This window comes from Triticum urartu, chromosome 6 (assembly GCF_003073215.2).
Source record: "Triticum urartu cultivar G1812 chromosome 6, Tu2.1, whole genome shotgun sequence".
Classification (NCBI taxonomy): domain Eukaryota; kingdom Viridiplantae; phylum Streptophyta; class Magnoliopsida; order Poales; family Poaceae; genus Triticum; species Triticum urartu.
Window position 1 is genome coordinate 450,165,141 of NC_053027.1, and position 22,529 is coordinate 450,187,669.

The 22,529-nt window shown below is 50.1% G+C and overlaps 1 protein-coding gene across 1 annotated transcript; it reads left to right on the plus strand.

Annotated features, from left to right (window-relative positions):
* The first annotated feature begins 19,978 nt into the window (after positions 1–19,978).
* Positions 19,979–21,136, plus strand: LOC125512334 (transcription repressor OFP8-like). Its single transcript, XM_048677426.1, has one exon. It carries the CDS (start codon positions 20,086–20,088, stop codon positions 20,962–20,964), a length of 879 nt encoding a protein of 292 aa, XP_048533383.1. The 5' UTR covers positions 19,979–20,085; the 3' UTR covers positions 20,965–21,136.
* Positions 21,137–22,529: the final 1,393 nt, after the last annotated feature.

Consider the following 22,529-nt stretch of genomic DNA (forward strand, 5'->3'; position numbering starts at 1 on the left):
CGAGATGGATACTCGTTTAAATCTGAGAATAATCGTTGTTCTATTTATATGAGAGACATGTTTTATGGTCATGCCCCACTAGTCAATAGTTTATTCTTATTTAATCTCGAACGTGACGTTACACATATTCACATTGTGAATGCCAAAAGATGTAAGGTTGATAATGATAGCCCCACATACTTGTGGCACTGCCGCCTTGGTCACATTGGTGTCAAACGCATGAAGAAACTCCATGCAGATGGACTTTTGGAGTCTCTTGATTATGAATCATTTGACATGTGTGAACCATGCCTCATGGGCAAAATGACCAAGACTCCGTTCTCCGGAACAATGGAGCAAGCAACCAACTTATTGGAAATCATACATACTGATGTGTGCGGTCCAATGAGCATTGAGGCTTGCGGTGGTTATCGTTATGTTCTCACCCTCACTGACGACTTAAGTAGATACGGGTATGTCTACTTAATGAAACACAAGTCTGAGACCTTTGAAAATTTCAAGGAATTTCAGAATGAGGTTGAGAATCAAGGTGATAGGAAAATAAAGTTCTTACGATCAGATCGTGGAGGGGAATATTTGAGTCACGAATTTGGCACGCCCTTAAGGAAATGTGGAATTGTTTCACAACTCACGCCGCCTGGAACACCTCAGCATAATGGTGTGTCCGAACGTTGTAATCGCACTCTATTAGATATGGTGCGATCTATGATGTCTCTTGTCGATCTACCACTATCATTTTGGGGTTATGCTTTAGAGACTGCCGCATTCACTTTAAATAGGGCTCCGTCGAAATCCATTGAGACGACACCATATGAATTATGGTTTGGGAAGAAACCTAAGCTGTCATTTCTGAAAGTTTGGGGATGCGATGCTTATGTCAAGAAAACTTCAACCTGAAAAGCTCGAACCCAAGTCGGAAAGATGCGTCTTCATAGGATACCCTAAGGAAACTATTTGGTATACCTTCTACCTCAGATCTGAAGGCAAGATCTTTGTTGCCAAGAAAGGATCCTTTCTAGGGAAAGAGTTTCTCTCGAAAGAAGTAAGTGGGAGGAAAGTAGAACTTGATGAAGTACTGCCTCTTGAACCAGAAAGTAGCGCAGCTCAAGAAAATGTTTCTGTGGTGCATGCACCGACTAGAGAGGAAGTTAATGATGATGATCAAGGAACTCAGGATCAAGTTGCTACTGAACTTTGTAGGTCCACAAGGACACGTTCCACACCAGAATGGTATGGCAACTAAGGGAGTCCTGGATTAGGGGGTCTCCGGACAGCCGGACTATATCGTTTGGCCGGACTGTTGGACTATGAAGATACAAGATTGAAGACTTCATCCTGTGTCCGGATGGGACTCTCCTTGGCATGGAAGGAAAGCTTGGCAACACGGATATGTAGATCTCCTTCCTTGTAACCGACTCTGTGTAACCCTAGCCCCCTCCGGTATCTATATAAACCGGAGGGTTTTAGTCCATAGGACAACAATCATACCATAGGCTAGCTTTTAGGGTTTAGCCTCTACGATCTTGTGGTCGATCAACTCTTGTAATACTCATACTATCAAGATCAATCAAGCAGGAAGTAGGGTATTACCTCCATCGAGAGGGCCCGAACCTGGGTAAACATCGTGTCCCCCGCCTCCTGTTACCATCCGCCTTAGACGCACAGTTCGGGACCCCCTACCCGAGATCCACCGGTTTTGACATCGACATTGGTGCTTTCATTGAGAGTTCCATTGTGCCGTCACCATAAGGCTTGATGGCTCCTTCGATCATCAGTAACGATGCGGTTCGGGGTGAGGTTTTCCTCCCCGGACAAATCTTCGTATTCGGCGGCTTCTCACTGCGGGCCAACTCGCTTGGCCATCTGGAGCAGATCGAGAGCTACGCCCCTGGCCATCAGGCCAGGTTCGGAAACTTAAACTACACTACCAACATCCGCGGAGACTTGATCTTAGACGGATTCGGGCCCATGTCAGGTGCGCCGCACAATCACGATGAGCATGACGTAACTCTGTCGTCGGACAGTGTTCGGGAGATCACACCCGCAACTACTCCAGGCCTCAATCTGGAGCAAATCGCGCCATCCGAGGATGGGGGGATAGACCCCGCCATGGAGGCCGCACTCTCAGTGGCGATGGAGCCGGATACTGACTTCACCCCTTACGAGAGCCGTGTTGCCGAACCACTGGATTCGTCTCCAGCCACGGACTCTGAGCCGCCTGCGTCCGTGCCTATCGAATCCGATTGGGCGCCGATCATGGAGTTCACCTCCGCGGATATCTTTCAGCACTCACCTTTCAGCGACGTGCTAAATTCATTAAGGTCTCTCTCCTTGTCAGGAGAACCTTGGTCGAACTATATCCGGCTAGAATGGGATGCGGACGACGAAGAAATTCGCTCCCCACCCACCACCCACTTAGTAGCCATTGTCGACGATTTAACCGACATGCTCGACTTCGAATCCAAAGACATCGACGGTATGGACGACGATGTAGGAGACGAACAGGAACCACCACCCACAGGGCGCTGGACCGCCACCTCATCATATGATATATACATGGTGGACACCCCCAAAGAAGGCAATGGCGACGAGACAGCGGGGGATGACCCCTCCAAGAAGCAACCCAAGCATCGACGTCAGTGGCGCCGCTCTAAGTCCCGCCATAGCAAAAGTAGTGATACCGGCACAAGAGACAATAACACTCCGGATAGTGCCGAAGACGACAACAATCCCCTCCAGCACGATTTAGAGTGGGAGGGTGAACAAGCTAGCCCTCCAGAGCAGGCAGCAGATAGAGAATCGGAGGAGGACAATTACATGCCTCTCTCCGAAGACGAGGTGAGCCTCGGCGATGAAGAATTTATCGTGCCTGAGGATCCCGTCGAGCAGGAGCGCTTCAAGCACCGGCTTATAGCCACAGCAAATAGCTTGAAGAAAAAGCAACAACAGCTTCGAGCTGATCAAGATTTGCTAGCAGACAAATGGACTGAAGTCCTTGCAGCCGAGGAATACAAACTCGAGCGCCCCTCCAAGAGTTACCCAAAGTGCATGTCGCTACCCTGACTCGAGGAGGAAGCATTGAAACCTACATCACCAGTGTACGATGCGGCTAACCGGCCACCTCGTGGCCGAGCCAGAGAGGCATTTCAGCCTGAAGTTCAGCCTGCACCCCGCCGCCACTCAAAAAAAAAATCAAGGCCCGGGGCAACACACGGGACCTGCGAGACGTATTGGAAAGCACGGCAAAACATGCAAGGTCGATATACGGGTCTCGGGGGCGCGCGCCAACGCGGGACGATGACCGTCACGCCAAATACACTAAAAGTAAATCCGGTCGGGCCGAATACAGCAGACAAGACTCATATGAACTGTGTCGTGATATAGCCCAACACAGAGGCGCCGCACACCCCATATGCTTCACTGATGAATTTATGGATCACGAATTCCCGGAGGGTTTTAAACCCGTAAATATCGAATTGTATGATGGTACAACAGATCCCGCTGTATGGATTGAGGATTTCCTCCCCACATCCACATGGCTCGCGGAGATGATCTGCATGCCATCAAGTACCTCCCACTAAAACTCAAAGGACCAGCTCGGCATTGGCTAAATAGCTTGCCAGCAGACTCCGTCGACAGTTGGGAGGATTTGGAAGGCGCATTCCTTGACAACTTCCAGGGCACTTATGTGCGACCACCGGATGCTGATGACTTGAGCCATATAACTCAGCAGCCAGGGGAATCGGCCAGGAAATTCTGGACACAGTTCCTAACTAAGAAAAAGCAAATTGTCGACTGTCCGGATGCAGAGGCCTTAGCGGCATTCAAGCATAACATCCGTGATGAGTGGCTCACCCGGCACCTCGGCCAGGAGAAGCCGAAGTCTATGGCAGCCCTCACGACACTCATGACCCGCTTTTGCGTGGGCGAGGATAGCTGGCTGGCTCGCAGCAACAACACATCAAGGAATCCGGGCACTTCGAATACCAAAGATGTCAACGGCAGACCATGTCGTAACAGACACAAGCGCCGCAACAACGGCGATAACGCCGATGATACGGCAGTCAATGCCAGATTCAGAGGCTCTAGATCCGGTCAGCGGAAAAAGCCATTCAAAAGAAGTACTCCGGGCCCGTCCAGTTTGGATCGCATACTTGATCGCTCGTGTCAAATCCATGGCACTCCCGATAAGCCAACCAATCACACCAACAGAGAATGTTGGGTGTTCAAGCAGGCCGGCAAGTTGAATGCTGAAAACAAGGACAACGGGCTGCATAGTGATGACGAGGAGGAGCCCCGGCCGCCGAACACGGGAGGACAGAAGAGGTTCCCCCCACAAGTGAAGACGGTGAGCATGATATACGCAACCCACATTCCCAAGAGGGAACGGAAGTGTGCACTAAGGGACGTATATGCGATGGAGCCCGTCGCCCCAAAGTTCAACCCATGGTCCTCTTGTTCGATCACCTTCGATCGCAGGGACCACCCCACTAGTATCCGTCATGGCGGATCCGCCACATTGGTCCTAGACCCCATCATCAACGGATTTCACCTCACTCGAGTCCTTATGAACGGCGGCAGCAGCCTGAACCTGCTCTATCAGGATACAGTGCGCAAAATGGGTATAGATCCCTCGAGGATCAAACCCACCAAAACCACCTTTAAGGGCGTCATCCCAGGTGTAGAGGCCCATTGCACGGGCTCAATCACACTAGAAGCGGTCTTCGGATCTCTAGACAACTTCCGAAGCGAGGAGTTAATCTTCGATATCGTCCCGTTCTGCAGTGGCTATCACGCACTGCTCGGGCGAAACGCATTTGCAAAATTCAATGTGGTACCGCATTACGCATACCTCAAGCTCAAGATGCCAGGACCTAGGGGGGTCATAACGGTCAATAGAAACACAGAACGCTTGCTCCGCACGGAAGAGCACACTTCGGCCCTCGCAGCAGAAGCACAAAGCAGCCTTTTAAGGCAAACCGCCAATTCGGCGATACAGCCCCCGGACACCGTCAAGCGAGTCCGGAGTAACCTGCAACAGGTCGCCTGGCACGTTCAGAGCTCGCCTAGCAATTAGGCCCCCATCCCAGTCCCAGTCAAGGGACGAAATCCATGCCGTGCGTACATAATTACGCACTGAAAATACCATGGGCATAGGCGGGGGCACGATCAGGGCACGTCCCGCAATGCGGCTTAACCTCCCTAGGGGCTGCATACCTTTATCATTTTTTCTCTTTCAGGACCTTACTCTCTGGAAGCCCTTTCCGGCAGTATGATTGCCGGACACATTACGGGAAGGAACAACCAAGGAGGCAAGAAGCTAAGACGTACAAGGGAACCCCCAGGTGGTCTCTAATAACAATCGATATACCCGCTTTTTACTACCCATACGCAGCTTGCCCTTGGATAGGACATGTCAAATAGTCCTATTTTTTGCTTATTGCACTACTTGTATCAGTACGCTTCGACGTATTATTTAAATAACAATGCATAGCATTAGTCTATTATTGCCTTATCCATCCATTTTTTCTTATATGTTCATTTACGACAACTTGCACCCGTACATTCTGGTACGGTCAGTACGCCAGGGGCTTTCGTTTACCGCATAATACGGCGTGAGAAGTCCGAACACGTTCGAAAGTGCGGCACCCCGAACTTATAGCATTATATGCATCAGCTCCGAATCATGTCTTGGGTCAATAGTTGGGTTTGCCCGGCTCCCATGTTTTGGTACCTTACGTTCCGCTATATCAGCTAAGGTAGCGCTGAGAGAACTACTGCGATTGTGTCCCGGTTCTTCCAGACGAGCACCTCAGTAGAGAAAGCCGAAAACTGACTGTCATGATAAGGCGAGAGCTGGTCGCTGTTCGAGAGGTCTCAAGTCCTTAAAGACTTTTTCCGCTTCAGGCGAGGAGTTGGCCTTGCCCGACTTAGAAGTATATAGTGCCCCAAATTCGGCCTTCCGAATACTAGGGGCTTCGCCAAAATTTAAAATTGTAGACTTCTATGACTAAGTGAGAGTGATAAAGCCTTATAATCCAATTGCCTGGTTCGTTGTGCTGAACACCTCCCTCGAAGGACCCAAAATTGGGATAAAGAGTGCTCAGGTTTATCCCGAACACCCCAGTACTAGTTACATGGGGGCAGAAGCCGATGACTGGCCAACTCTCAGATTTTATAAACGGCCGCACAGAAGGTAATATTTTAAATTCAAAAAGTGTTGCATAGTGCAAATGAACTCGTTTCACATTACAGGATCACATGAGCATGTTCATTCAAAAATTACATCTCTAGCACATTCCTCCGCCACAAGGCGGGAACCCTTCAGGACACTGTCATAATACATTTCGGGGCAGCGATGCTCCTTGCCCTCCGGCGGCCCCTCCTTCACCAGCTTTACGGCGTCCAGCTTCGCCCAGTGCACCTTCGCCCGGGCAAAAGCCCTGCGCACACCCTCGATGCAGACGGACCGCTTTATGACTTCAAGTCGTGGGCAGGAATCCACAAGCCGCCTCACCAGACCGAAGTAGCTGCTAGGCAGGGGATCGCCAGGCCACATCTGGACTATAAGACCCTTCATGGCCTGTTCGGCCACCTTGTGAAGCTCGACCAGTTGCTTCAGCTGGTCGCTCAAGGGAATTGGGTGTTCGGTCCCAGTATATTGATACCAGAACAACTTTTCCATTGAGCTCCCCTCCTCAGCTCGGTAAAACTCCGCGGCATCCAGTACACTGCGGGGAAGATCTGCGAACGCTCCTGGAGAGCTCCGAACTCAGGTAAGTAAAAGGAAAGTTTCCTTCACATGCTTACTTTGCATAATGAATTCCTTACCCGCTGCTATCTTCTTCACCGCATCAATCTCCTGGAGGGCCTTGTGGGCTTCAGCCTTAGCGCTCTGTGCGCTTTCGAGCGCCTTCGCAAGCTCGGACTCTCACGTCTTAGAGTCAAGCTCCAAGGACTCGTGTTTTTTGGCGAGAGCCTCGAGCTCTTGCTGCACCTCACCTACCCGGGCTTCTTGCTTTTCTCGCTCAATGCGCTCCTTGGCCGCTTTGTCTTCGGCCTCGGACAGCGCCTTCTTTAGGGTCGCCACCTCGGTCATGGCCCCTGGCAAATTCATGATGATCCTATTACTTTACAACCGAATTTCTTTTTAATATATAGACAAGGTATTGCTTACCTTTGCTCTCCTCGAGCTGCCTCTTGGTAAGGCCGAGCTCTTCCTTGGACCCCTCAAGGCCCTGCTTCAGTGCAGCGACCTCCGCAGTACGTGCGGCAGCGGCCAGCAGTGAAGCCTGCATATGCACATAGACATATTTTGATTAGATTCCTGAGTCATTATTTGATCCTCTATTCGGCCTTTCTTCGCGAACGCCAAACAGAGCATCAGAGCCTACTGTCTATGTGGTAATATTTTCCTATATTTTGATTGCTTACCTGAAAGCCTGTTAGGAGGCTGGCACAAGCTTCGGTTAGTCCGTTTTTGGTGGACTGAACTTTCTCGATCACCGCACTCATGATAGTGCGGTGCTCTTCGTCGATGGAAGTGCCGCGAAGCGCTTCCAGCAAGTTGTCCGATGCCTCTGGATGGACAGAGGCCACAGGCACGGGCGGCTTGCCCCTCTTAACGGGGGGTCGCCTGCCGGAGTCCGAAACCACCGAAGGTTCCGGCGCAGTGTTCGGCTGGAGGCCGAACTTGGAGCCCGTGGGAGTCTTGCTCCCTTTGTGCCCAGGGTCCGGAAGGTCGCCTCGAGGCGCCCCCAGGACTACCTCCCCTCGGCTCGGTGCCTTTTGAGACAACACCTCGACGTTGTCCATAGGGCAAGGGGTGGAGGCGGTCGGAAGTGAATCTCTATTCATATCCGACGAGTCCAAAGAACCGTCCGACGAAGATACATCGAGACGGGCTCGGGACGGACTGCATAATCATATTCGGCGTAAGGAGAAGCAGTGCAATAAAACATACCATGAATTACTATGGTATCCGGATACTTACGACTTCGCCAGAGGCTTGTCCCTGGGTAACCACTCGTCGTCGCTGTAGGCGGCCGTCGTGGAGCAGTCCGGAAGGAGGGTCCTTCCCTTCTTGGACCCTTCGGCCTCCCCGGTTGTGGCGGCCTTCCTTTTCTTGTCTCCCCTGGATGAGGGGGGGAGAACTTTCCTCTTCCTCCTCCTCGTTTTCGTGGGAGGAGTGCGCTTCGGAGTTATCGGATGATGAGTCTGATATAACCTTGCGCCGGAGACCCTTTCGGGTCCCCGTGGCCTTCCTCTTGGCCTTCTTCACCGGCACCTCGTAAGGTGCCGGAACCAGCATCTCCGTTAGGAGAGCATCTGCAGGATCTTCAGGCAGGGGGGCTGGGCAATCAATCTGCTCCGCTGTCTCTACCCAGTCCTGTTAATGGCATGGAAGCTTAGATCTCGCACATGATTAAACTGGGGCAAATAAATACCCTGTGAGATATAAAAACTTACCGGATTGGCATGGCACTTTGCGTTGAGTCTGTGGTCCTCGGTAAGGGGAGGAGGTACCTCGGCGCCCTTGAACAGCACCTTCCAGACGTCCTTGTGTGTCGTGTCGAAGAGCTCTCGCAGCGCCTGGTGCTTGGCCGGGTCGAACTCCCACAAATTGAATACCCGTCGTTGACACGGGAGGATCTGGCGGAAGAGCATGACCTAGACCATGTTGACGAGCTTGATTTTCTTGCTCATCATGTTCTTGGTCCAGGTCTGGAGCCCGGTTAGCTCTACCGGGGAACCCCAGGACAGGCCCTTCTCTTTCCAGGAAGTGAGCCGCGTGGGGATTCCAGATCGAAATTCGGGGGCCGCCACCCAGTTGGTGTCGCGCGGCTCGGTGATGTAGAACCACCCCGATTGCCACCCCTTTATGGTCTCCACATAGGAGCCTTCGAGCCAGGTGACATTAGGCATTTTGCCCACCATGGAGCCTCCACACTCTGCTTGCTGGCCGACCACCACCTTCGGTTTAACATTGAAGGTCTTCAGCCACAGGCCGAAGTGGGGCCTGATGCGGAGGAAGGCCTCACACACGACGATAAACGCTGAGATGTTGAGGATGAAATTGGGGGCCAGATCATGAAAATCCAGCCCGTAGTAGAACATGAGCCCGTGGACAAACGGGTGAAGGGGAAATCCCAGTCCGCGAACAAAGTGGGTAAGGAAAACTAACCTCTCATGGGGTTCGGGCGTAGGGATGATCTGCCCCGCATCTGGCAGCCGGTGCGTGATGTCCGCGGCCAGATATCCGGCTTCCCGTAGCTTTGTGATGTTATCCTCCGTGATGGAGGAGACCATCCACTTGCCTCCCGCTCCGAACATGCTTGGAGTGGTTTAAGGAGAAAGACACGAACTTGGGCACTGGAGCTCGAGTGTGCGAGAATGGATAAGCAAGGAGGAAGAAGGCGTGGGTAAAAAGGGTGAATCTTTGTCCCTTTATAAGGGCGGAAGAGGCGATGTGCCTCCCCACTTACCTGGTAAAATCGCTTATTCCACGAATGCCATAATTGATGGCGCGGTTGGGTTACCCATACCCGTATTGATGAGAATCCCGTGATAAGGGGACACGATCTCTGCTTCGACAAGACGTGTCAAGAAAACCGCCTTGCGATATGTGTAGTGCTGGTTGAGAAAAACGGTTTGAATAATGACCGGGCCATGGCATGATGTCATGTTGCTAAACGTGTCAGCAGATTAGATTTGTGGAAATATTATTCTCTCTATGGTGGTATGTGGAACTTGTTTTGTAGAGCCGGACACTATCCTTATGTTCAAAATCTTCTATGGAGTATTCGGAGGAAGAACCCGCCTTGCAATGCCGAAGACAAATCTGCGCGCCGGACTCATCGTCATTGAAACCTGGTTCGGGGGCTACTGAGGGAGTCCTGGATTAGGGGGTCTTCGGACAGCCGAACTATATCCTTTGGCTGGACTGTTGGACTATGAAGATACAAGATTGAAGACTTCATCTCGTGTCCGGATGGGACTCTCCTTGGCGTGGAAGGAAAGCTTGGCAATACGGATATGTAGATCTCCTTCCTTGTAACCGACTCTGTGTAACCCTAGACCCCTCCGATGTCTATATAAACCGGAGGGTTTTAGTCTGTAGGAAAACAATCATACCATAGGCTAGCTTCTAGGGTTTAGCCTCTACGATCTCATGGTCGATCAACTCTTGTAATACTCATATCATCAAGATCAATCAAGCAGGAAGTAGGGTATTACCTCCATCGAGAGGGCCCGAACCTGGGTAAACATCATGTCCCCCGCCTCCTGTTACCATCCGCCTTAGACGCACAGTTCGGGACCCCCTACCCGAGATCCACCGGTTTTGACACCGACAGCAACCCTGTCCTAGAAATAATGTTGTTAGACAACGGTGAGCCTTCGAACTATGAAGAAGCGATGGCGGGCCTAGATTCCAACAAATGGATTGAAGCCATGAAATCTGAGATAGGATCCATGTATGAAAAAAAATTATGGACTTTGACAGACTTGCCCGATGATCGGCGAGACATAGAAAATAAATGGATCTTTAAGAAGAAGACGGACGCGGATGGCAATGTGACCATCTATAAAGCTTGACTTGTCGCTAAGGGTTATCGACAAGTTCAAGGGGTTGACTACGATGAGACCTTCTCACCCGTAGCGAAGCTGAAGCCCGTCCGAATCATGTTAGCAATTGCCACATTCTATGATTATGAGATATGGTAAATGGACGTCAAAACGGCATTCCTTAATGGTCTCCTTAAGGAAGAATTGTATATGATGCAGCCGGAAGGTTTTGTCGATCCTAAGAATGCTGACAAGGTATGCAAGCTCCAATGCTCAATCTATGGGCTGGTGCAAGCATCTCGGAGTTGGAACATTCGCTTTGATGAGATGATCAAAGCGTTTGGCTTTACGCAGATTTATGGAGAAGCCTGTGTTTACAAGAAAGTGAGTGGGAGCTCTGTAGCATTTCTCATATTGTATGTGGATGGCATACTATTGATGGAAAATGATATAAAACTCTTGGAAAGCATAAAGGCCTACTTGAATAAGTGTTTTTCAATGAAGGACCTTGGAGAAGCTGCTTATATATTAGGCATCAAGATCTATAGGGATAGATCGAGACGCCTCATTGGTCTTTCACAAAGCACGTACCTTGACAAGATATTGAAGAAGTTCAATATGGATCAGTCCAAGAAGGGGTTCTTGCCTGTATTGCAAGGTGTGAGATTGAGCACGGCTCAATGCCCGACCGCGGCAGACGATAGAGGAAAGATGAGTGTCATCCCCTATGCCTCGGCCATAGGGTCTATTATGTATGCCATGCTGTGTACCAGACCTGATGTAAACCTTGCCGTAAGTTTGGTAGGAAGGTACCAAAGTAATCCCGGCATGGAACACTGGACAGCGGTCAAGAATATCCTGAAGTACCTGAAAAGGACTAAGGATATGTTTCTCGTTTATGGAGGTGACAAGAGCTCATCGTAAAGGGTTACGTCGATGCTAGCTTCGACACAGATCTGGATGACTCCAAGTCACAAACCAGATACGTGTATATTTTGAATGGTGGGGCAGTCAGCTGGTGCAGTTGCAAGCAAAGCGTCGTGGCGAGATCTACATTTGAAGTGGAGTACATGGCAGCCTCGGAGGCAGCACATGAAGCAATCTGGATGAAGGAGTTCATTACCGACCTAGGAGTTATTCCCAATGTGTCGGGCCCGATGGCTCTCTTCTGTGACAACACTGGAGTTATTGCCCTGGCCAAGGAGCCCAGGTTTCACAAGAAGACTAGGCATATCAAGCGTCGCTTCAACTCCATTCGTGAAAATGTTCAAGATGGAGATATAGATATTTGTAAAGTGCATACGGACCTGAATGTCACAGATCCGTTAACTAAACCTCATCCACGAGCAAAACATGATCAACACCAGAACTCTATGGGTGTTCGATTCATCATGATGTAACTAGATTATTGACTCTAGTGCAAGTGGGAGACTGTTGAAAATATGCCCTAGAGGCAATAATAAAATGGTTATTGTTATATTTCCTTGTTCATGATAATTGTCTATTGTTCATGCTATAATTGTGTTATCCGGAAATCATAATACATGTGTGAATACATGGACCACAACATGTCCCTAGTGAGCCTCTAGTTGACTAGCTCGTTGATCAATAGACGGTTATGGTTTCCTGACCATGGACATTGAATGTCGTTGATAACGGGATCACATCATTAGGAGAATGATGTGATGGAAAAGACCCAATCCTAAGCATAGCACAAGATCGTGTAGTTCGTCTACTAAAGCTTTTCTAATGTCAAGTATCATTTCCTTAGACCATGAGATTGTGCAACTCCCGGATGCCGTAGGAATACTTTGGGTGTGCCAAACGTCACAACGTAACTGGGTGGCTATAAAGGCACACTACGGGTATCTCCGAAAGTGTCTGTTGAGTTGGCACGAATCAAGACTGGGATTTGTCACTCCATGTGACGGAGAGGTATCTCTGGGCCCACTCGGTAAGACATCATCATAATGAGCTCAATGTGATCAAGGAGTTGATCACGGGATGATGTGTTACGGAATGAGTAAATAGACTTGCCGGTAACGAGATTGAACATGGTATAGGGATACTGACGATCGAATCTCGGGCAAGTATCATACCGGTAGACAAAGGGAATTGTATACGGGATTGATTGAATCCCCGACATTGTGGTTCATCCGATGAGATCATCATGGAACATGTGGGAACCAACATGGGTATCCAGATCCCGTTGTTGGTTATTGGCCGGAGAGATGTCTCGGTCATGTCTGCATGATTCCCTAACCCGTAGGGTCTACACACTTAAGGTTCGGTGACGCTAGAGTTGTTATGGGAAATAGTATGCAGTTACGGAATGTTTTTAGGAGTCCCGGATGAGATCCCGGACATCACGAGGAGTTTCGGAATGGTCCGGAGGTGAAGATTTATATATGGGAAGTCATCATACGGTCACCGGAAGTGTTCGGGGGTTTATCGGTATTGTACCGGGACCACCGAAGGGGTTCCGGGGGTCCACTGGGAGGGTCCACCTGCCCTGGAGGGCCCTATGGGTTGTATGTGGAAGGGAACCAGCCCCTAAGTGGGCTGGGCGCCACCCCCCCCTAGGGCCCATGCCCCTGGGGTTGGGGGGAACCCTAAAGGGGGGTGTCCCCTTGGCTTGGGGGGCAAGCCCCCTCCCCTTGGCCGTCGCCCACCTCTAGATCTCATCTAGAGGGGCCAACCCCCTTCCCCATTCGCCATATAAATAGAGGGGTGGAGGGAGGGCAGCAGGACCACATCCAAGGCGCAGCCCTCCCCCTCTCCAACACCCCCTCCTCCTCCGTTGAGCTTGGCGAAGCCCTGCCGGAGAACTGAAAGCTCCACCACCACGCCGTCGTGCTGCCGGAGCTCTTCCCCAACTTCTCCTTCCCCCTTGCTGGATCAAGAAGGAGGAGACGTCACCGGGCTGTACATGTATTGAACGCGGAGGCACCGTTGTTCAGCGCTTAGATCGGAATCAACCGCGATCTGAACCGTTGCGAGTACAACTCCTTCATCCGCGTTCTTGTAACGCTTCCGCATCGCGATCTTCAAGGGTATGAAGATGCACTCCCCTCTCTCTCGTTGCTAGTCTCTCCATAGATTGATCTTGGTGATGCGTAGAAAATTTTAATTTCTGCAACGATCCCCAACATTTACCACACACCTTCGGGTCCATAGTTATTAGCTAGATGACTTCATCTCTCTCTTTGGTTCTCAATACAAAGTTCTCCTCGATGTTTTTGGAGATCTATTTGATATAATACTTTTTGCGGTGTGTTTGCCAAGATTCGATGAATTGTGGATTTATGATCAAGTTTATCTATGAATAATATTTGGTTCTTCTCTGAATTCTTATATGCATGATTTGATATCTTTGCAAGTCTCTTCAAATTATCGGTTTAGTTTGGCCTACTAGATTGATCTTTCTTGCAATGGGAGAAGTGCTTAGCTTTGGGTTCAATCTTGTGGTGTCCTTTCTGAGTGACAATAGGGGCAGCAAGACACGTATTGTATTGTTGCCATCGAGGATAAAAAGATGGGGTTTATATCATATTGCTTGAGTTTATCCCTCTACATCATGTCATTTTGCCTAAAGATTACTCTGTTCTTATGAACTTAATACTCTAGATGCATGCTGGATAGCGGTCGATGTGTGGAGTAATAGTAGTAGATGCAGAATCGTTTCGGTCTACTTAACACGGACGTGATGCATATATTCATGATCATTGCCTAGATATTTTCATAACTATGCGCTCTTCTATCAATTGCTCGGCAGTAATTTGTTCACCCTCCATAATACATGCTATCATGAGAGAAGACACTAGTGAAACCTATGGCCCTCGGTCTCTTTCTTTTTATATCGCATCTCTTTTTATTTACATCGCATCTCGTTTACTATTTTGCAATCTTTACTTTCCAATCTATACAACAAAAATATCAAAAATATTTATCTTACTATCTTTATCAGATCTCACTATTGCGAGTGACGGTGAAGGGATTGACAACCCCTTTATCACGTTGGTTGCAAGGTTCTTGATTGTTTGTGCAGGTACTAGGTGACTTGCGTGTTATCTCCTATTGGATTGATACCTTGGTTCTCAAAACTGAGAGAAATACTTACGCTACTTTGCTGCATCACCCTTTCCTCTTCAAGGAAAAACCAACGCATGCTCAAGAGGTAGCATGAGGGTGGTGGACGACCGGCACACAACGTGCTCGATAAAATGCACAATAGGGTGAAGTATATGCGCAGTCTATTGACGGGTGGGTCCTTTGTTAACTTAACGTTTCAGCGGACGGCGTTAGATTTTGGTGCCACGTCAGCTCTGACAGTGGGCCCCACATGTCATATTTCGCATAAAACAATGCTTGTTTTTGAGTGTTTAGTGCTTTTCATAAACAGATTACTCAAAATCGATGGTTTTTTGCATTGTGTTTTATTTGACATGCACAATTGTGGTGTTTTTTTTTGGCAATTTACTCCATGAGCTCTAACTATGGGTTTCACTTGCTGCCTCTTGTTTCGTTTTGACCAAAACTTGTAGAGCAGCTAATTTTACTCTTCTAAATCTTCAACTTTTATATACTAGGCATCAAGTGTTTCAAAAATCAATATTAGGTCATGTCATAAAAAAGACTTGCTGATTTGGCCACAATAGCACTTCAGAGTGAAGTATTGGAAAATATAGCACTTCAGAGTGAAGTATTGGAAAAGATAATTATGAGATGAACATTTAAAACACTAAAAGTACAATGTTATTTAAGGGGAGACTATTTAACCAAGAATAGGTATGATTCTTTATATTTGATATCGCTAGGTAATATATTATGATCTACTTCCTTCATTCACTATTATAAGATGTTTTAACTTTTTTCTGAATCAAATGTATTTAGACGCATTTTAGTGTGTCCGTTCATTCATTTCAATCTATATGTAGTATATATTATAAAATATCTAAACCATCTTATAACAGTGAATGGAGGGAGTATATATTATCACAGTTCTAAAAAAAATTATTGGCACCAGACTCATTTTATAGCGTGGCACAGGGCCTCAGATTTTGGCGGCTCAACCCTGGTCCTAATGTACGATATTGCGTTCTCGACTTCGTTGGGCTGCGCCGGGTGCGGCAGATTACATTTAACTGCCTGAAGCAACATGGCCAAACAGCCAAAGAAACGTTGCTTGTCATCCGCCGGACTAGGGAGGTCGGCATGCAACGGCACGTCGGCACGCAGAGTTCTCTTTTTGAGGGCATATGCATCTTCAACGCCGGGCCTCCTTCGGACACATTATTTGTCCGCGGACTGATCCAGACTAGTACACGGATACGGACATGGGAGCCGGCTATCCTATCCTGTCCTCGACATATAGCATATCAATCTTTGATGAGTGAAAACATAAAGCGACAGTAGTTGAATGTAAATATTACAATCCGACTAAGTTTTGAAATAAAATAGTCCAAACATGAATTTGACTCGCACGTATGTTCTGATTGTCCCCTTTAACTACATATGGATGGTCAATCATATCTTCATTAGGTTGCTCATGAGTTGGCCGATGCCGAATTTGTTAATGCATTTACATAAACTCATCAAACATGGCCAGATTTTGATTTGAAAGTTGGATAAGATCACCCATGTTCTAAAATTTCAGACCTCCTGTAGCGTCTTCACCCATGTCCTCTATGATCATTTTATGCATGATCACACAATATGTCATCACCTTTCATAAGTTTTCTGGATCCCATTGTTTAGCAGATCCACCAACAACTGCAAAACAAGCATGGAGCACTCCAATGCCCTCTGCACATCCTTTCTACCTCCTTATCTTTGGGCAAAGTGAGCTATTTTCTCACCAACTAGCTCAAAGATGGTCTTGACGAAAGTCGCCCACAGAGGATAGATACTGCAATCAGATAGTAGACCATGTTGTAGTCATGCCCATTTGACAGTATAGTTGAACGGAAGAGTTTGTCCTCCAGTCAACCTAACAATCAATAGAGACCGTTGTAGCATATTGATGTCACTGTGAGACCAAAAAGTGCCAAAGAAAATGTGCCAATTCCAGAGGTCCTGTGATGCAACTACTTCAAGAATGATGTTGGGCTTCTAAGCATGTCCCTAATATTGCCCATGTAGAGATTTTGGGTAGTTCTTCCATCTATAGTGCATGCAATCAAGAGATGCAAGCATACGTGGGCACCCTCTTGCTTTGTCATGAGCCTTTCGGTGTCTGAGACGATTGGTTCTCTCAAGTACTGAGATCCAAACGCCTCAACTACCGCAGTAGCAAACCTTAGCACGGTGTTTTCGCATGTGCTCTCTGACATCCGAGTGTACATGTCTAACGAATCTGTAGCTGGGTCATAGGCAAGCATCTGCAATGCAGTCATGCACTTCTGGTAACCAGAGAATCAAATTCTTCCTATGGCATCCTTTTTTAGGATGAAGTAGTCATCGTAGGCCCGGACGCCATTGTAGAGGCGATCGAACACATTTTCCCACATCCGAAAGCGCAGGCAAAAAATATCCGGGAATAGGGCAATGGGGGGGCAAAGTAGTCATCCATCTGCATCAAATGACCCCGTGCCCTATTCTGATTCAACACTCGATAACCCTTGATCGTTTCCTTGAAATTGAGAACACACTCTTCCACACGCTCCGTGTCCGCAAGGACTGCCTGCATCATCGTCGTTTCATTCACAAAATCCTCCTCATTGTACGACTAAACGTAGTGCTCGTAGATATACTCCATGTTCGAATCCATTTATTCAAAGAAAGGAGAAAAATTGTTACAAATTTGCACGAGCATTTCATCAAACACTTGTCGGGCATGGTAACCCCCACGGATGACATCCGCAGCAGGGGCGATGGTACCTGCGCGGTGGACGGAAGAGAGGTGTGGAAGGACGGTGTACGCAAAGCGGCGTGGCGACCGGGTGGAGCGGCGGTGCTCACGGAGGTCCGACACGGGCTTGGCGGGCGACCGGGGTGGTACAATGACGACGTCGACCAGGGAGGAAGCGGATGCAGAGAAAGGGGAAGGGATGGAGATATGGGATCCGGGTGTGGTTTTGGGTGGGCGGAGGGTGTCGGAGTCCTACATGACGGAGGTCCACCCGCAAATCCTCCCTAGTTGCTTCCGTTTTGCGAGAAAACAAACACGTGGGCTGATCCGCGGACTGATGCAGGACAACATTGAATGGCAAAGTATGTCCGGACAACTCAATCTATATATATATGCATTTGCACCTTGCAGGAACCAGGAATGTATCTGGTGCGTAAGTGCATCAGACGACGTTTCAAAATGTTCAAAAATCTGTGAAACAAGATTTAGGATATTGACACTATATCGATGTATGTTGTCATAAAATTTCATATCAAAATTCAAAACATTGCAGGATACACCGATGTTGTGTGAGCGTGCTTATTTTTTTCAGATTTTTAAAATATTTTGAAATATGCTACGGGCATCTGGTGGGCCACAAGCACTGTACCAAGATACATTCCCTGCAGGGACCAGCGGACCGTCGGGTGAGAAGAACAGTGCGTGTATTATCCATGGCACATGCGAACGGACTTGCAATTAATTGTACAACTGTTGTAGCTTTCTGTTCGAGAGGAATCGTTTGATGGTTACGTCGGCACGTCGCGCGTGTGTGTGTGTCGGAGATGACCTGTTGGATTTGGCACCCAACGGCTTTGATCCTCTTTCGTCATCTTCTTCAAGGGCCGACTATATGCCACTGGGAAAAAAAAGACAATTTCTGTTACTTTTCCCCTCTCCATTCGATCCGCATCCAACGGCTCTCCTTCATCTTTCACCTTCAATCATCTCCTTCTCCAGCCCTTCCTTTGCTCCGTCGCGACGAGCTGCGTCGGCCTAGCCTTTGACAAGGTACAGGCGAGTCCTCGCCAGCAACACCTCAGCCGAGTTCGGCGTACCTGTCTCAAGTTCGAGCGTTGCTAGTCTCACTTGCATCAAAACGAGAAAAATGCCCCAATGAAACGGTGCGACCAGCCACATCGTCCTCGCAAACCAACCCGTGGTTGAGATGCTTAGGTGGACAGTGGTATTCCCAACCCATCAGGGTTCAAATCTTGATGTTCTTATTATTCCTGGATTTATTTCAGGATTTCCAGCGATGCGTTTTTAGTGGAAGGAGACATTTCCGTCGACGACGAGGCGCCTACAGTGAATTCGTAAATCTCAAGATGATATGCCGACTCAGTCTCTCGGAGATGTTTATAGGGGTAGGATGTGCGTGTGTGCATTCATAAGAGTGAGTGTATGCGCGTGTATATGAGCGCTTGTGTCTGTACTGATGCTAAAAAAAAGCCACATCGTCCTCATCCGGCAAAGACTTGGCTCAGCATTGAGTGTTGCGCATGCCTGTCAAATAGGAAACACGTCATATTGACAGGCATGCCAGCCACCTCCCTCACCTAAGCCGACGCATGGTTCAGCAACTCGCCACTTCAGGCCAGCTCGATAAGGAATGGCGAGTTGCTCCACATCGGCACGGGCATCGCCGCATCCAGTGCCTGCGACCGTGCCATCCGCCGTCGACGCGCGCGTAGCCGTGCTATGAACACTGAGAAAGAAGCCACGTGCACGGATGTCGACAAGGTGACGACTCGCATGCCTGCACCCTCCGCCATTATCGAGGAGAGGTTGAACACAGGAGGCCGCCGCCGATTGAGTCTCAGGAAGGCCCCGCCGGTGCGTCGCCGGTGACATGTCCGGTTCTTCTTTATCTTAGACCATCCCGAGCACCTGCCTGAGCTTCACGGAAGTACCCTTCCTCGAAGCACCCTTCCTCTCCGGCAGCACCGTCTTCGTCACTCCAATGAGCGGCGCAGCTGGACATAGGAAATATACGGGGGAAGAATATCCCTCCGGGACTCCCGACAGTCCGATGAGCGGGTTGACGGACATGGGGAAGACAAGCTTAAGGGCTTCGTCGCGGCCGGGCCGTAGACTAATTTAGTGTATTCGTCTTATGAGAGTGGAGCTCTGGGCGACCGTGCGTGCACATAGTTTTACTTTTTAAGTTAAAGTATGTAAAAAATGTAATCGTTTTCCTCCGCTTTGTATGAAATCCGCAATGTTTATATAAAATTTGGCCGTGCTTGCATGAATTTTATTCGGTTTTCTGAAAAAAGTTTAAAATATATGCTGCTAGTGTTGGATGGCGTTTCCCAGTCCGTGGACGAATGCAAAAGAAAATTTACGGGTTACATTTGCGTTGGAGATGCCCTTACAGTTAATAAAGCGCCTCTTTATCTAGAAACGAAAGTGGATCGTTCGCGTCCATGCGTACAGTGCGGGGGCTAGCTGCCTAGCTGAGCGATGCACACTTCTTCTATATATAAAGCCCCGACCCAGCAAGATAAACCAAAAGTCGAGAACCTAGAGCGCTGCGCAATTAGCCTCAGTGCCTCACACGAGCAAGTCCCTCCGGGTAGTAGCACCGTACCACACGCGCGCACTCCCGAAGGACAAGAGCAGAAAGAATGTTGAGCCCCGGCATCTCGGTCAGGAAGCGCCACGGCGGCGCCGGGTTCGCGCTCGGGTGTGGCTGCAAGGACGCCAAGAGCGTGTCGGTGGTCTCTGCGTCGCCCTCGCCGTCCGGCGCGGGTACATCGACCACAACCGAGACTCGGCACAGGGGCGGGAGGGCCAACCCGTCGGCGTCGACGACGACGGACACTCTGACCTCTGCCTCCTCCTCGTCCTTGCTATGGGAGGACGCCGTGGCGGAGTTCGACTGCGGCGACGACGGCCACTTCAAGAGGGAGAGCTCCGCAGCCACGCAGAGCTTCTCCGGCCTGCTGCGCGAGCTCAACGAGCTTGAGCAGAGCGTCGTGTCGTGGGGCCGGAAGAGCCACCGCAGCCGCGACAAGAAAGCCTCGACGCCGCCACTGGAGCACAAGCAGGCGACCATGAAAAGCGGCGACCTGAAGACGGGCGGCGCTAAAGATCGCCGCGCCGGTGACAGCGTCGAACCGGGGACGACTGTTGAGGCCTGCGTGGAAGTGGGGCTCGACGGCAGCGTGGCGGTGGTGAAGCAGTCCGAGGACCCGCTGAGCGACTTCCGGCAGTCGATGGTGCAGATGATCGTGGAGAACGGGATCATCGCCGGGGAGGAGCTGCGGCAGATGCTCCGCCGCTTCCTCACCCTCAACGCGCCGCACCACCACGACGTCATCCTCCGCGCCTTCGCGGAGATCTGGGAGGCCGTGTTCGCGGCCTCCTACGTGCCCGCCCCCGCCACCGCCCCGCCCCACAAGCACACCCGCCGCGAGGAGCCCGCCGCCGGAAGGCCGCCCATGCCTCCGAGGACCCCTCCGCGCCACCACCACTCGCCATCACCGTCAGCATGGCGCGTGTAAACGCTCCGAAGTGTGCTTCCTCGATTCAACATACTATGTCATTTCATTTAATTTCCGGTTAATTAGCATTGGAAATTTGGAACTGCCACTAGCTTATTATTGTACGTACTACGTGAGTGAGCCCGTATAACAGAGTTCTTTGTGTTATTCCGTGGAGTATATTTTGTCTCCGTTCTTCTCACGTGCAATGCAACTGCGTTTGCTACAAAGCCAGCGCGGATTCCCGCCTACGACAAGCCCGAGCACGTAGGCGTGTACGTTCCAGACTACCAGAAGATAGATCGGGCGTGCGTTGCTTCGGTTAGGAGTTGGACCGATGGGGACTGGAGACGAACGCCATGCATGCATGCGCGACAGCCAGTTGTGGTTGGATGGGAACGTGAGAGAGAGTACGTAGGGTCCGTCTGGCTCGCATGCGCGCCCGCCCGTGCATTGCGGCCGGGGCAACCTGGACTGCATGGTCCATACGGCAACTTAAATTGTCCGGTGCCCTTTCTACAGTAGCTAGCTAGCACGGGCACGGGATCATTCCCGACTTTGTGAAATTCCTTCCCGTGCATGCATGGCAACGCCAAAACTCGTACTATATCAGCACCATTATTGCCTCTACTCACTCGATCACTTGCAAGCCCGTTAGGTGCTCGGTATAGGTCACTTGTCTACCGTGGCTGGCTAGCATCAATCATCGCCGTTTCTGACCAAGTTTCTTGCTTCGGTCGCGCGCGCATATGCCGACTGCAGGCATCATATCGGCAGACGATCGAGCTAGGCGGCATTGGACGCACGTGGTCGACGCAATGATGCGCTGGTACACGTCTACACGACGGGGCGAGAAAAGCACGAAGAGCATATGGAATCTTTGCGAGCACCGTATGAAGGCGATCATGTCCAAATCCATTTTCTTCCCTTCCGAGACAGGCCCCGCGCGCGTCCACGGGCGCGATGGCGTTTGCGCCGTTCCGTGCGGACGCGGAGCGGAACAGATCCGTCCGCGCCAGCTCGCGTACGGGCCACGGGAAGGGACAACGGCCAGGCCAGCCCGGGGTCGCCGGTCGTCCCCTCCGCTTGTCTCCACCCCCGCCCGCGGCATCCTCCGTACGTCCCTGATCTCCGAGAGATGCCTCTGCGCGGAGGCTGGCGGGTGGGGGCCAGCGCGTCGGGACGCGGGGTCTTCCGCGCGGGTCATGAGTAGGCGAGGACAGCGCGTCTCCGTCTCGGTCTTCCGGTTCAGTTTAGTGCAGTAGAGAATTCGGAGTGTCTGCTTATGCTTAGCAGATAAGACGCACGGCGTGGACCGTCCATCATGGCCTGGATCGACCATGCAGCCCTGTAAATTACGGTGCAAGTTGAGCCTCGACTTGAGCGCCGGCGAGATGCGGACGCATGGGCGGTCGAGAACGTGTGCTGTTCTTTGGTTTTTCTACGTCAGAGTGAAGTGAGCAACTGTGTTACAGCACAAGTGCACAAGCGAACAGTGCAGACCAAACTGGCGCCAGTATTCAGTACGTGTTCGGCACTAGCGTCTGTAAGCAAAACAACAACGCTATGAGTCATGCGTGAAGACA